Source organism: Fukomys damarensis, unplaced genomic scaffold, assembly GCF_012274545.1.
Source record: "Fukomys damarensis isolate Sample0158 unplaced genomic scaffold, DMR_v1.0_HiC HiC_scaffold_34, whole genome shotgun sequence".
Lineage (NCBI taxonomy): Eukaryota > Metazoa > Chordata > Mammalia > Rodentia > Bathyergidae > Fukomys > Fukomys damarensis.
Window position 1 is genome coordinate 19,654,686 of NW_022900946.1, and position 12,183 is coordinate 19,666,868.

The 12,183-nt window shown below is 43.9% G+C and overlaps 1 protein-coding gene across 1 annotated transcript in view; it reads left to right on the plus strand.

The window, feature by feature from the left end:
* Nucleotides 1–6: 6 nt before the first annotated feature.
* Trap1 (TNF receptor associated protein 1) overlaps nt 7–12,183 on the plus strand; it is a 39,602-nt gene continuing 27,425 nt past the window's right edge. The window contains exon 1 of the mRNA XM_010644064.2: nt 7–114. Within this exon, the coding sequence (XP_010642366.1) occupies nt 27–114 (88 nt within the window). The 5' untranslated portion in view covers nt 7–26. The remainder of the gene's footprint in view (nt 115–12,183) is intronic.

The following is a 12,183-nucleotide window of genomic DNA, read 5'->3' on the forward strand; positions in this document are numbered from 1 at the left end:
CGCGCTGGGCGCTGAGGGAGCAGGACATGGCTCGCGAGCTACGGGCGGTGCTTCTGTGGGGCCGCTTTGTGCGGCCTCCCCTACGAGCTCCGGTTCTGGCGGCCGCTTTGGGAGGTGAGGGCGGCGGGCGTCCTTCTGAGGCCCCGAGCTCTTTAACCAGGCGCGAGGCGGTGGCACGTGTCGCATGGGCATTGGGTCCCGTGCATCCACCTCCCGGATGTCTTCTACTCTAGGTTTCTCTTGTCGCCGGACGCGGGTGGGTCGTGGGAGCCGGTAAGGCCAAGACGAATAGGTGCAGTCCTCCACTTGGAAGAGTGGTCAGGAGGGCACGGGTGTGCCTCTGAATAGCGCTGGTGTTCTCCGTTTCCCCAAGTAATTAATGGGACGTTCGCTCTTTGGTTACCTGGTTTATTGGACACAGGTGCGAGCCCACTTAGTGCCATTTGAACTCAGGGATCCTGTTTACTCTGGATTGTTAACTCTGGTTATTCTCAGAGCCTGGAATCGGTAGATAAAAGGACGAATGGAGAGAGGATGACCTTAATAATCTTTGCTTTCTCACTCTCCATTCGAAAGTAACCGTGGAGGTCACCACGGGTTGATGAACCTTCTGGGCTCAGCATGAAAGGTCGGACTGAGGCACGATTAAGACCACCAAGGCAGGCAGAGTTCAGCAAATGGCTAAGAGTTTATTGCCGTCTGGGTGCAGACAGGCCAAGGGCGAAAAGACGGTTGGCACCGAGAAGAGTGTGCGCTCGGTTGATATGAGGAGTTTAGGTAGGGGAGGGGTCACTGGTCAGAAGGGGGAAAATTTTAGAGTCCCGAGAGTCATGGACCTGGGGCTGCCTGATAAATAGGGCTGTGATAAGAGCAGTAGGGCGGTGGGAAGGTACCCTTGTGGTTTTTCCTAGAATCAGCTTTCTTGTAGCTAAGTAAGGATTCTACTGGCTTCTTGTTATAGCTGTGCTCATGTGGATGCGGGTAGTGGGGTCTGTTTGGGGGGGATTCCCTTCTGGTTGGGCGGGGGTCCAACTCGGGGGACCTGTCACAGCATGCTCAGTTACATAAACTTGCGTATACCTTTGCAGTATTTTACACAGAAAGGCCTAAGTCAACTAAGTATGCATGTGCTACCAAATTTTATTCACACACCAAGCCATTTCTTTGACATCTTTTCCTTTCAGTACAGGGTCATCCAGCGGCTTCCGATAGGCAACACCCAATTTTGTACTATGAATGTAGTTTGTTTGTTTGTTTGTTTGTTTTGCTATGTGTTTCAGGCTGGCCTCAACTCACAGTGATCCTCCTGCCTCAGCCTCCCAAGTGCTGGCATTACAGACACACACCACCATGCCTGGCTGAATATATTATCTTTTGCTTAATGTCCTACTAGACACAGAGATTATCTCGGGTTATTTTATTGCAGTGCTGCATCAAATGAGCACTTAAATCTTTTATGAACATGTGTTGTTTTGGGGTTTTTTTTTTTTCAGTGCTGCATCAAATGAGCACTTAAATCTTTTATGAACATGTGTTGTTTTGGGGTTTTTTTTTGTTGTTGTTGTTGTTTGTTTGTACCAGGGATTGAACTCGGGTTTTTGTGCTTGCAAGGCAGGCGGCAGAACCACTGAGCTAAATACCTGGCTCTTGTATTTCTTTAGAATTGATGTTTTGGAGCCTGTGAGTTTTTGAAGTATTAACTGATAATTGCCAAATTGCTGCCCAAATGTCTGTCAATTTATAGTCCCATTAGCAAGGAGTGAAACTGCCTATTCCATAGTTTCTTTTGGTCTTTTCAAAACTCGTCCTATAGGGAACCTGAGCTTAAGATACGCAAGGCCTGGAGAAGCATTAAAATGCAAAACAATAAAATGAAAAAACCCTGCCCTCTATGAAAAATATCCTATTTTACATGGATACCAGTGAAAGTAAGACTTTGTTTTGTGGCCATTTATGTATTGTCTATACATTTACACTTTTTTTTTTCCAATACTGAGATTTGACCCTAGGACTTGTTCCTTCCAGGCAAATGCTTTATGATCGAGCTACATCCCATCCCTTTTTTATTTTAGCTTTGAGACAAGGCCTTGCTAAGTTGCCCAGACTGGGCAGGAGCTTGTGATCCTCTTGCCTTGGTCTTCTGAATAGCTTACAGGCATGTGCCACTGAGTTCTGCTCCTCTTCATTATTTTTTATTTGTCTGTCTGTTTTTGGTACCGGGGGATCGAACTTGGGTCCTTGCACTTGCGAGGCTGGCAGCGGCACCACTGAACTAAACCCCCGGCCCCATTGCATGACTTTTAATTTGTGTTAACCTATCATATGTGTAAGCTTTACTGGTTTATTGATTACTATTACTTGTATCAAATATCTTCTTTCTTTGGGGAGTTTATATTGTTTTACCAGAATATTACCTTTACAGAAAAAGTCTGGATTGCAGTTTCTCTTTTGACCTCATACTTGAATAGTTTGGCTGCATATTGCACTTTAGGTTAAAATAATTGTCCTTCAGAAAGTGAAGTTTTTGTTCTGTTGTAGCACAGGTGTTACAGATGAGCAGTTTGATTAGTATTTCTTTTGGAGCTGAGGCAGGAAGGAGATTCCCTCTAGAAAGATAAGAGTTTTTTCTTGTTGTTCATGTTCTAAAATCTCTTCAAGCCAAATGTGGTGCATGACTACAGTTCCAGCACTAGGATGCTGATACAGAAAGATCCCAGGCAAGTTCTAGTCTAGCCTGGACAATTTAGTGTCATCTTTTGTCATTAAAAAATAAAAAAAAGTACTAGGGATGTGGCTCAATAGGAAGGGCCTGGGTTCAATCCTCAGACTGCTACGTAGCTCAGGCTGGATTGAACTCACAGCACTTATTTTCCATGATGTTTATTTAAATTTGTGGCGTACCATTTCTTCCACTTTTTTGGCGGGGGGTTACTGGGGATTGAACTCAAGACCTTGCACTGTGAGGCTGGCACAGTGCCACTGAGCTAAATCCCTGGCCTTCTTCCACTAATTTTTAAAAATTATGATTTATGAGCATTTGAACCTTTTGGATTTATACCAATCTTTTGTGTCTGCTTTTTAAAATAAAGTGCTTCTATTTGTATTTTCCATGATTTGGATAAATAATCTACAAAAAAAATATAATTTATGTCACTAAATTAAGACAAAGACAAACTTGGTTTGTTTTTTTTTTTGTACCAGGGATTGAACTCGGGACCTTCTGCTTGTGAGGTGGTGGTGGCGCCACTGAGCTAAATCCCCAGCCCCCAAATTTGTATTTCTTAGTATTAAACACTTGGTATTTCTATTTCTTTTTTTGGTCCCAGGGATTGAACTCGGGACCTTGCACTTGCAAGGCAGGTGGTGGAACCACTGAGCTAAATCCCTGGCCCAGTATTAAACACTTGGAAGGCAAGAATATCTCATACTTCAGAGTATGCCAAAGCATTTATTATAAAAGCAGCTCTTTTATTAGGCATGAGATTTTTAAAAATAGAACTTTGACAATGCTGTGCCCCAACAGAAGCACTCAGATGGCCCACAGAATGGCTAGTTGTTCTGCAGACATTTTTAGACTGGTTTGCAGGGATGAAAAATATGTCTTCTAGGCAAAATAACACATTCCTATAACTCTCAGCATTCAGGAGGCTGAGGCAGGAGGATCACTGCACATTTGAGGCTAGCATAAGCTAAACAGTGAGTTCAAGGCCAGCCTGAACTACATAGCGAGAACCTGTCTCAAATACCCCCCCCAAAAAAAAAAAACACAAAAACAAATAAAAATATGACTGCTTACTAGGACCACCTAAATAAGACACAAGAGTAAGAATACACTGTTACTGTATGTTCTGCTGTTTAAAATGGTCACCTATTTTCCTACAAATCACTGTTCTTACTGTGGTTTGCTTCATACGGGCAACTTAAATTATGCATTTTGGAGACATAAAGAATGTTTCAGGCTCTGAGAAATATGCTACTTGCTTTTCTGGAATTACATACCCCAATCGGACCACCTCCAATTTTACATGTGACAGTTAAGAACAACATCACATTTAGTTTTTACTCTACTACACAGAGTGCCACTTCCTGTCTGCCTGAATTGTGTCCTACCACACCAACTTTCCTATAAGCAGCAACAATGAGTTTAGGAACATCAACAAAAACAGACTGTACAAAGGCTCTGGAGAAAGACAACAGAAGGATGCTGAAGGCAAAGTGACACTTCTTACTTCATAGTAATTCCACAAAAGGAAAGAAGGTTGTTGGTCAGGTGGATGCTAAAAATCCAATAGAAAATGTATATAATGTGTACCTTTGCTAGCTGGAGTAACCAGAAGAAAGATTAGAGCAACAACAGAAGCTGGAGAAAGAGGGAAAATTCCCAAGAGAGGGAAAGGGAGACTCAAATTCTGCAAAAACAATTCTCTCAAGTTTCTTGCTGATCTCTGAACCATTCCTATGTAGGCAAACTGTAAGCAACTCATCCAGGTTAAAAGAGTTAAACTGCCATCTGTGAGAAGTTTTCAGTTTGACCAACCAAGGTAAAAGTCCCCTTAGAAACAAAAACAACTCTTGAGGACCAGGGATTTAGCTCAGTGGTGCCAGCCTCACAAGTGCAAGGTCTTGAGTTCAGTCCCCAGTACAAAAAAGAAACGTGGAAGAAATGGTACAAGCCCTCCTATAGTCACAATTTTAAATAAGCATCATGGAAAATAAGTGCTGTGAATTCCCAATAGGGAGAAATTACTGTGGATGGCATGGGGACAATGAGGCCTTACTGGACCAAAGCCCTGGAGCCAGATTCTGAAGCAGTTGCCCTGAAACGAAGGGATATCACAGGCCAGGAAGCAGCATGAGCACTGTCTGGGTGTGTGAGGGTATGTGCACATGTAAGTGTCTGCGCGTGTGAGAGTATACGTAGTTATGTGTAATTTCACATTCAGATTTTCAGTGCATCCCATTTTGTGCAACCCCAAGCCACTTGATACTCTAACGTGAGGGCTTTGCGACCTGACCTTGAGGTTTGTGGCTTTTCCTTAGGATGTGGGGAAAACATGAGGACAAGATAGTGTGTTTGCTATCTGATTCTGACAGATTTATTGCACTATTGGTTTATCTTTTTTTCAGTACTGAGGATTGAATTCAGGAACAGTATGCCACTAAACTACACCTCTCCCTAATCCTTTATTTTTATTTTTATTTTATTGTACCAGGGATCAAACTCATGACCTTGCACTTGTGAGGCAGATGTGGTGCCACTGAGCTAAATCCGCAGCCCAAGTGTGCTTTTTTGGGGGGGGGTACCCTAATCTTTTTAATTTTGAGACAGGATCTCACTAAGTTGTCCCTGCTGGCTGCTTACTTGAGATTCTGCTGCCTCATTATAAGCATACCACAAAACCTGACTTGAAAAAAAAATTTTTTTGTTGTTGAGACAGGGTCTCACTGTGTAGTTGAGGCTGACCTGGAACTCACTATGTAGCCCAGGCTGGTCTCGAACTCATAGTGATCCTCCTGTCTCAGCCTCCCAAGTGCTGGAATTACAGGTGTGCACCATGACGCCCAGCTGAAAAAAATTTTTTTTAATTTTTATTTTTTGGTATTGGGGGTTGAAGTGAGATCCTTTGCATTTAGTGAGGCAGACAGTGGAACCTCTGAGCTAAATCCCCAAAACCTGACTTATATTAGTTTGTTCTTTTATTTTTTTGGTACCGGGGATTGAACTCGGGACCTTGCACTTGCGAAACAGGCAGTGGAACCACTGAGCTTAATCCCTGGTCCTATTAGTTTGTTCTTTTATAAGTCTGGGGGTAGTTGTTGCTTGCGATTGAACCTGTGGCCTTCACACTCAGCTATATCTCTCGCTCTTTATTATTTTTTATCTTGAGACAGAATCTTGCTAAATCACTAAGTTGCTGCTAGGCTTGAATTTATGATCCTCCTGTCTCCTCCTCCTATGTAGCTGGAATTATAAGTGTACATCATAATGCCCAACTTTTATTAGTTTATTCTTTGTTGTTGTTGTCATTGTTGTTTTATTTTTATTTATTTTGGTACCAGGGATTGAACTCAGGACTTTGCACTTGCAATGCAGGTACAGTTCCACCGAGCTAAATCCTAGGGCCTAAGTTGTTTTATTTTTTGAGACAGGATTTGCCATGTAGTTCAGGCTGGTCTTGAACTCATCATGTAGCCCTGGCTGGCCTTAAGCTTGGGGAGATCCTCCTGCTTCAGCCTCCCAAGTGGTGGGATTATGGGTATATGCTACCCCTGCAGCCATCCTGGTTTATTCTTGAAGTTATTGTAGGAAGTTCCTTAACTTGAAATCATATCTGCTTTTAATAGTGCTATTGATTAATCTTACCTTGAATTATGATGGAAGAGTCTTGAAGTTCCAGGTAGAAATATGGGTTGCTTCTTTATTCCCTTTTTCCAACTATGAGGACTTATTCTGCTTCATCATAAGCAGCATGTTAAATCCATTCAAAATAATTGATGGGATTCGGGGATTTAGCTCAGTGGTTCTGCTGCCTGCCTCGCAAGCGCAAGGACCTGAGTTCAGTCCCTGGTACCAAACAAAACAAAACAAAAAATAATTGATGGGGTGATTACTAGAAAAAATAAAACATGAGGAATTGTGTTTAGTTTTGAAGGGCTTTACAAACAAAAGACTAATTTCCCTAACTTACAAATCACTACAAATCAGTATAAAAAAGATTTATAATATAGTAGAAAAATTATCAGAATATCAACAGACCATTAACAAAAAATGAGGTAGATATTTTAAAATATGGAGTATAGCTCAGTGGTAGAATTCTTGCCCCCTTTGCCTGAGGCCCTGGGCTCTCCATCCCCAGAACTGCCAGAACGAATGAATGAATGAGTGAATGAATGAATGGAAAATGTTTAATCTGTTCAGCATAGAGAACAATGTAGATGTATAATAAACACACTTCCATCTTGGCAGGAGGATGGACGCTCACTTGAGTTCATTGCTAACATGGTGTGTGTGGGTTGGAGTGACTTGGCAGCATGGACCCCAACATAAAATGCATAACTCTGACCCAGTGATTCCACTTGTAGATGTATATCCATGCATGAGTGAACAGACACAAGTACGGTGCAAGCATATGCTCTAGGGTACCACTGTTTATTTTGAAACTTTTAGTCTTGAAATAACTGTATACTTACTGAGCTGTTACAAAATAGAGCCTCCTACCCCGAGCTTGCCCTGTGAGTGTTTTAGGTAACCCCGGTTGTATCTCCAGTCTGAATGCACTCCTTAGACTGTCTGTGTTCCAGGATCATAGCAGGGAGAGTTCTAGCCATTTATTTTACAGGATATCCGTTACTTTGGGTTTGTCCACTGTTGTCCTGAATGACATACAGTTTTGTCAAGAAGACAGCAGAAGGGAGGCTGTGTCCCTTACATGATGTTGGCCCATCTCACCTGATGACAGAGTCACTTATTCAGTAGGAACCTACCTCATTCTCCATTGAGCATTACTACTTTTCTCTTTGCAATACATATTTTGTGTGTGAAGGGAGTATTTCAAGGTTATGTAAATATTCTGTGATGAACATCCATTGGTTACTTATACTTACTTGACTCTGGTATTTTCTTGGTGGTGATTTTCCCGTTGCTCCTTTACATTTACTCATTTCTTTTTTCTTTTTTTTTTTTTTTGGTACCAGGGATTGAACTCGGGTCCTTGTGCTTGCAAGGCAGGCCACCATCCCTGGCCCTATTCATTTTCAAACTTGGTGAAAAACTGCCCATTCTCTATTTAAGTGTGGACTAATATTTAGTTTGCTTGATTGTGATTTACCTATTTTTTTTATTGTATTTTAGGGAATTGAACCTAGGGCCTTTGCATTGAACTACGTCCCTCAGCCTTTTTTAAAAAATGAGACAGGGTCTCATATGAACTATGTAGTTCAGCCTGGCCTTAAACTCACTATGCTCCCCAGGCTGGCCTTGAACTCACAGTGGTCCTACTGCCTCAGCCTCCTGAATGCTGGGATTACAGGCATGTGCCACCATGCCTGGCTTCCCAGCTTTTTTTTTTTTTTTTTTTGTATCTGGGATCGAATTCGGGTCCTTGTGCTTGTGAGGCAAGTGGCAGAACCACTGAGTTAAATCCCCAGCCCTTTCTAATTTTTTAATTTTGAGCAGAGTCTCAGGCTGGGCTTGGACTTTCAGTCCTCCTACCTTATCCTCTCAGAATATCAGGCTTATAGGCAAGCACTACTATTCCCAACTGCTGGTTTACATTTTCTAATCCATTGCTATCATTTTGTCTTTTTCCCCAGATTGTACCAGCCTCTGTCAGGAGCCCCTTCAGGTTGGACTGTTGCGTACTTTTGCGCCACCCCCATCGTCTCTTGAGTCCTGCATCACTTTCTCACCACATTGTTTTTCCAGGTTCATCTTGTGTGTTCTTTAAAGAGCCCTTGTTCCTTTTACTGAAGAAGTATATAAGGTGGCCAACTCTCCTACTTTCCTTGGGACCAAGGGACTTCCTGGCATGAGTGGACTTTCAAGGACTAACACTGGAGCAGGTCCAGGCTGCTTGCCCTATCCTGGATGTGCCTGTTGCTTCTGGGTGTCATTACTCCTTGACCCTGCGAGGGTCCGGAGCCTGGAAGTATGTGTATATGTGCTCACCTGCAGGTTCAAACACTTCCTTATTGATTTCTGTATTCAATCTATGTAGACAAGAGATGCAAAATTCATATGGTGACCCAGTAGCGACACAGCACTGCGAGGTACATATGCCAGTCCCCTGTCCCTGTATGTAATTCTTCCCTACCAGTGAGGTACCAGTCCCATTCAACACTTGTGTTTCCTTGCTGGGCCCTACTATATGCCCATAGCCGTTTCAGGCTTGCTAACTCATGTGGATGAACAGATTTACAGTCCTCGTGCACCAGTTGAATGCCGTCCCTTTTGAGGTTAGTGTTAGAATGTATAGTCGAAACACCATTGTCTGAAGGTACTTAGGTTAGTTCTTATCTTCTTTCAAGGTGTTAATGGTGTCCATAATAGTTATACAACTTTGCTGCTGTTTGTTTTCTTGTTTTGTGTTCCTACTTCCCTTGCTTAGCCAGTCTTTTTTTCGTGGCTGGGGCGTGGGGTGGGTGTTGAGACAGGGTCTTGCTATATAGGCCAGGCTGGCCTCAAACTCATGGGAGTCCTCTTGCCTCAGCCTCCCAATTGAGACAGGGTCTTGCTGTATAGTTCAGGCTGGTCTTGAATTTACTATGTAGCTCAGGCTGGCCTCAAACTCCTGATGATTCTGCCTCAGCCTTTCAAATTCAGGGATTACAGGGATGCACCACATACCCAGCTCCTTGCGTAGTCTTTTTTTTTTTTTTTTTTTTTTTTTTGGGTACCAGGAATCAACTCAGGACCTTGAGCTTGACTGGCAGGCATGGTGCCGCTAAGCTAAATCCCTGGCCCTACTTACTCAGTCTTACTGGCTCATTTAAAACATTTCTATGAGCTGGGCATGGTGGCACACTCCTGTAATCCCAGTACTTGGGAGGCTGAGGCAAGAGGATGGCCATGAGTTTGAGGCCATCCCAAACTATATAGTGAGACTATATAGGCAGTTCAAGGGCTACATAGTCAGTTCAAGGCCAGCCCAAACTATATAGTGAGACCCTGACTCAAAATAAATAATAAAACATTACTATGGCCGAGCCTAGAGGCACATGCTTGTAATCCCAGCTACTTGGGAGTCTGAGGCAGGAGAATTGCAAGTTCTAGGCCAGCCTGGATAAATTAGTGAGACGCTGTCTCAAAATTTTTAAAAAATGGCTGGGGATGGAGCTCAATGTGAAGACCCTAGGTTTAATCCCAATACTGGGATGGTGGTGGGGTTTACCATGGTTCTAAGAGTCAGATACATAAAAATATACTCAGAAGTTTCATGTTCTCCTCTGGTACTCTCTTTCCTCCTTGTTCCTCCCATTTTGTTCATACAGAATTTACGGCTTGGATCCCCCCCGAAAAGATGCTGGAGTCCTCCCAGTCCCTGTGCATGGAACCTTAATTGGAAATAGGGTCCTTCCAGAGATCAGGTTAAAGTCATTAGAGTAGGCCCTGGCCTAGTATCATTAATGTCTTCATGGGGAGATTTGAACACAGAGATTGACACATAGAGAAAGGCAGTTGTGTCTGAGGCCACAGAAGCTGAGAGAGAACTGGGAAAGACCTTGCCTCAGCCTCATGAGGAGCCAGGCCTGCCCACACCTTGAGTTCAGACTTCTGGCCTCTATAACTGGTAGGCAGTATGTTTGTGAGCACACACAGTACTGGGGATTGAACCTAGGGCTTTGCTCCTGCTAAGCAAGTGCTATACTACTGAGTCATGTCCCTAGCCTGAAAAGGCATCGCTGTTCCTTAAGCCACTCACTTTTTTTGTGATACTTTTCTCGCAGCTACAGAAATTTAATATGCAGAAAATTGATATTTAATATCCCCTTGTTGATAACCACTCTGATTTGAATTGTGTCCCTGAGAAGATATGTTCAGGTCCTCACTTCTGTAGCTGTGAAGGTCACCTTAGCTAGAGGAGGGTATAGCAAGTGAGTCAGGTTGAGGCAAGGTCATACTGGGGTATCCTGGGCCTACTCCAGAATGCCTGGTTTCTGTGTAAGAGGGAAACATGGATGCTGCCAAGATACAGGAGAAGGAAAACCTGTGTGACAACAGAGTCTTGAGACAGGACTGAGGCCACAGAATGCCATGGGCTGCAGGCAGCACTAGAAGTCAGGAGAGTCCTGACAGACGAACTCTGAGTGCCACAGAGGAAACCAGCTCCACCACTCCTTGACTATGGGCCCAGCTTTTAGTGCTTTGTTACCTGCCACTCTGGAGACCAGCACAGCCTGCCGGGGCTCGGGTGGGTGCTTCTTGCTGCGTTTGTACAGATGATGAAGAACATGGCTATTTTCTTTCATCCTCTTTCTCCCATTTAGTATATATTTATGGTCCATGTAGCTATAAATAAAACTATATGGGAAGAGCTATATACAGTAGATCCCTCAACTACGTAGGAACATTGTACAAAACAACATATACACCTACCAGTTGGGCGCTAAGTACTTCTCCATTACTGTTTTCACATAAACCTTGTATGTACTAACAGGAACTGTCTTGGTGCATACTCTTGATTACAGTAACTGGGTGTAAGACACTGAAATACCAGAAGAGTATCCTGGCCATGAAGAAATTGCTGCTGCACTCCCAAGAGCCAGTGAACAGGTGGCATACTGCTCCTGGGAGGCTCCTGAACACCAAACCCCTAAGCCACCTCTTTTTCAGTTTTTTTCTGATTTCAGTTTCCTTTGAGCATGGGATGCTTTCAGCTGAGCAAGTGAGGAAGGAAAATACTTTTCTGAGGAGGCCTGAGATGAGTAAAGGAGAGGGCCTCCCAGCAGAATGGGAGTGGGACAGAAAGAAAGTCAAATGGCCCTCAGGAAATCTGCTTCTTTGTGGACAGAGTGGACCAAGGATGGCTGGGCTCTGGGCAAAATCCACCAGCATGGAAAGCCACCCTTTTCCTGTGGGGTTGCAGTGTTGCTCCTGTTGCTGGGCATATGTATGGGAACTCAGGAAGTGCCCTCCGTGTGCCACTTGCCTCTGGGGTGGAAGGAGCGTGAGGGAAGGCCTCAGTGGTAGAGCATGAATGGTGACCACCCAGTGTGAGCACGGGGCAGATGCATCAAGGATTATGGGATGGATGGCCTGGAATGCCAGCCTGAAGCTAGTTATGGTGACATGATTGTGATGAGGAATAAAACTTCTCCCTTCTAGGAAGTAAAGAGAGATAATATCAGAAGATAACCATGCAGAGATTAAGGGATGGATCACAGGCCAGGGCACTGATGGGGAACTTTTGAACTCACCGCAGTGTGAGGAATGAGGGAATGGGTCAGGGTAGTGCCTGGAGGCAGGAGAGCGGATTAAGCCATGTGGCCAGGGCAGGGCAGGGTCAGTGACAGTGCCATTGCTCCGGCGACCACCTGGCCTTCCTGGTGTGAAGTGTAGGAAGCTGTCGAGTAGACCATGGTAAGAGGGACCATGTATGAGTATCAGGTGTGAGGCTGTCTTAAAGGTAGACAGAAGAGGTAGAGTATCACTAGCTATTCCTGGTCTCTGCTCCTTCTGCCTGG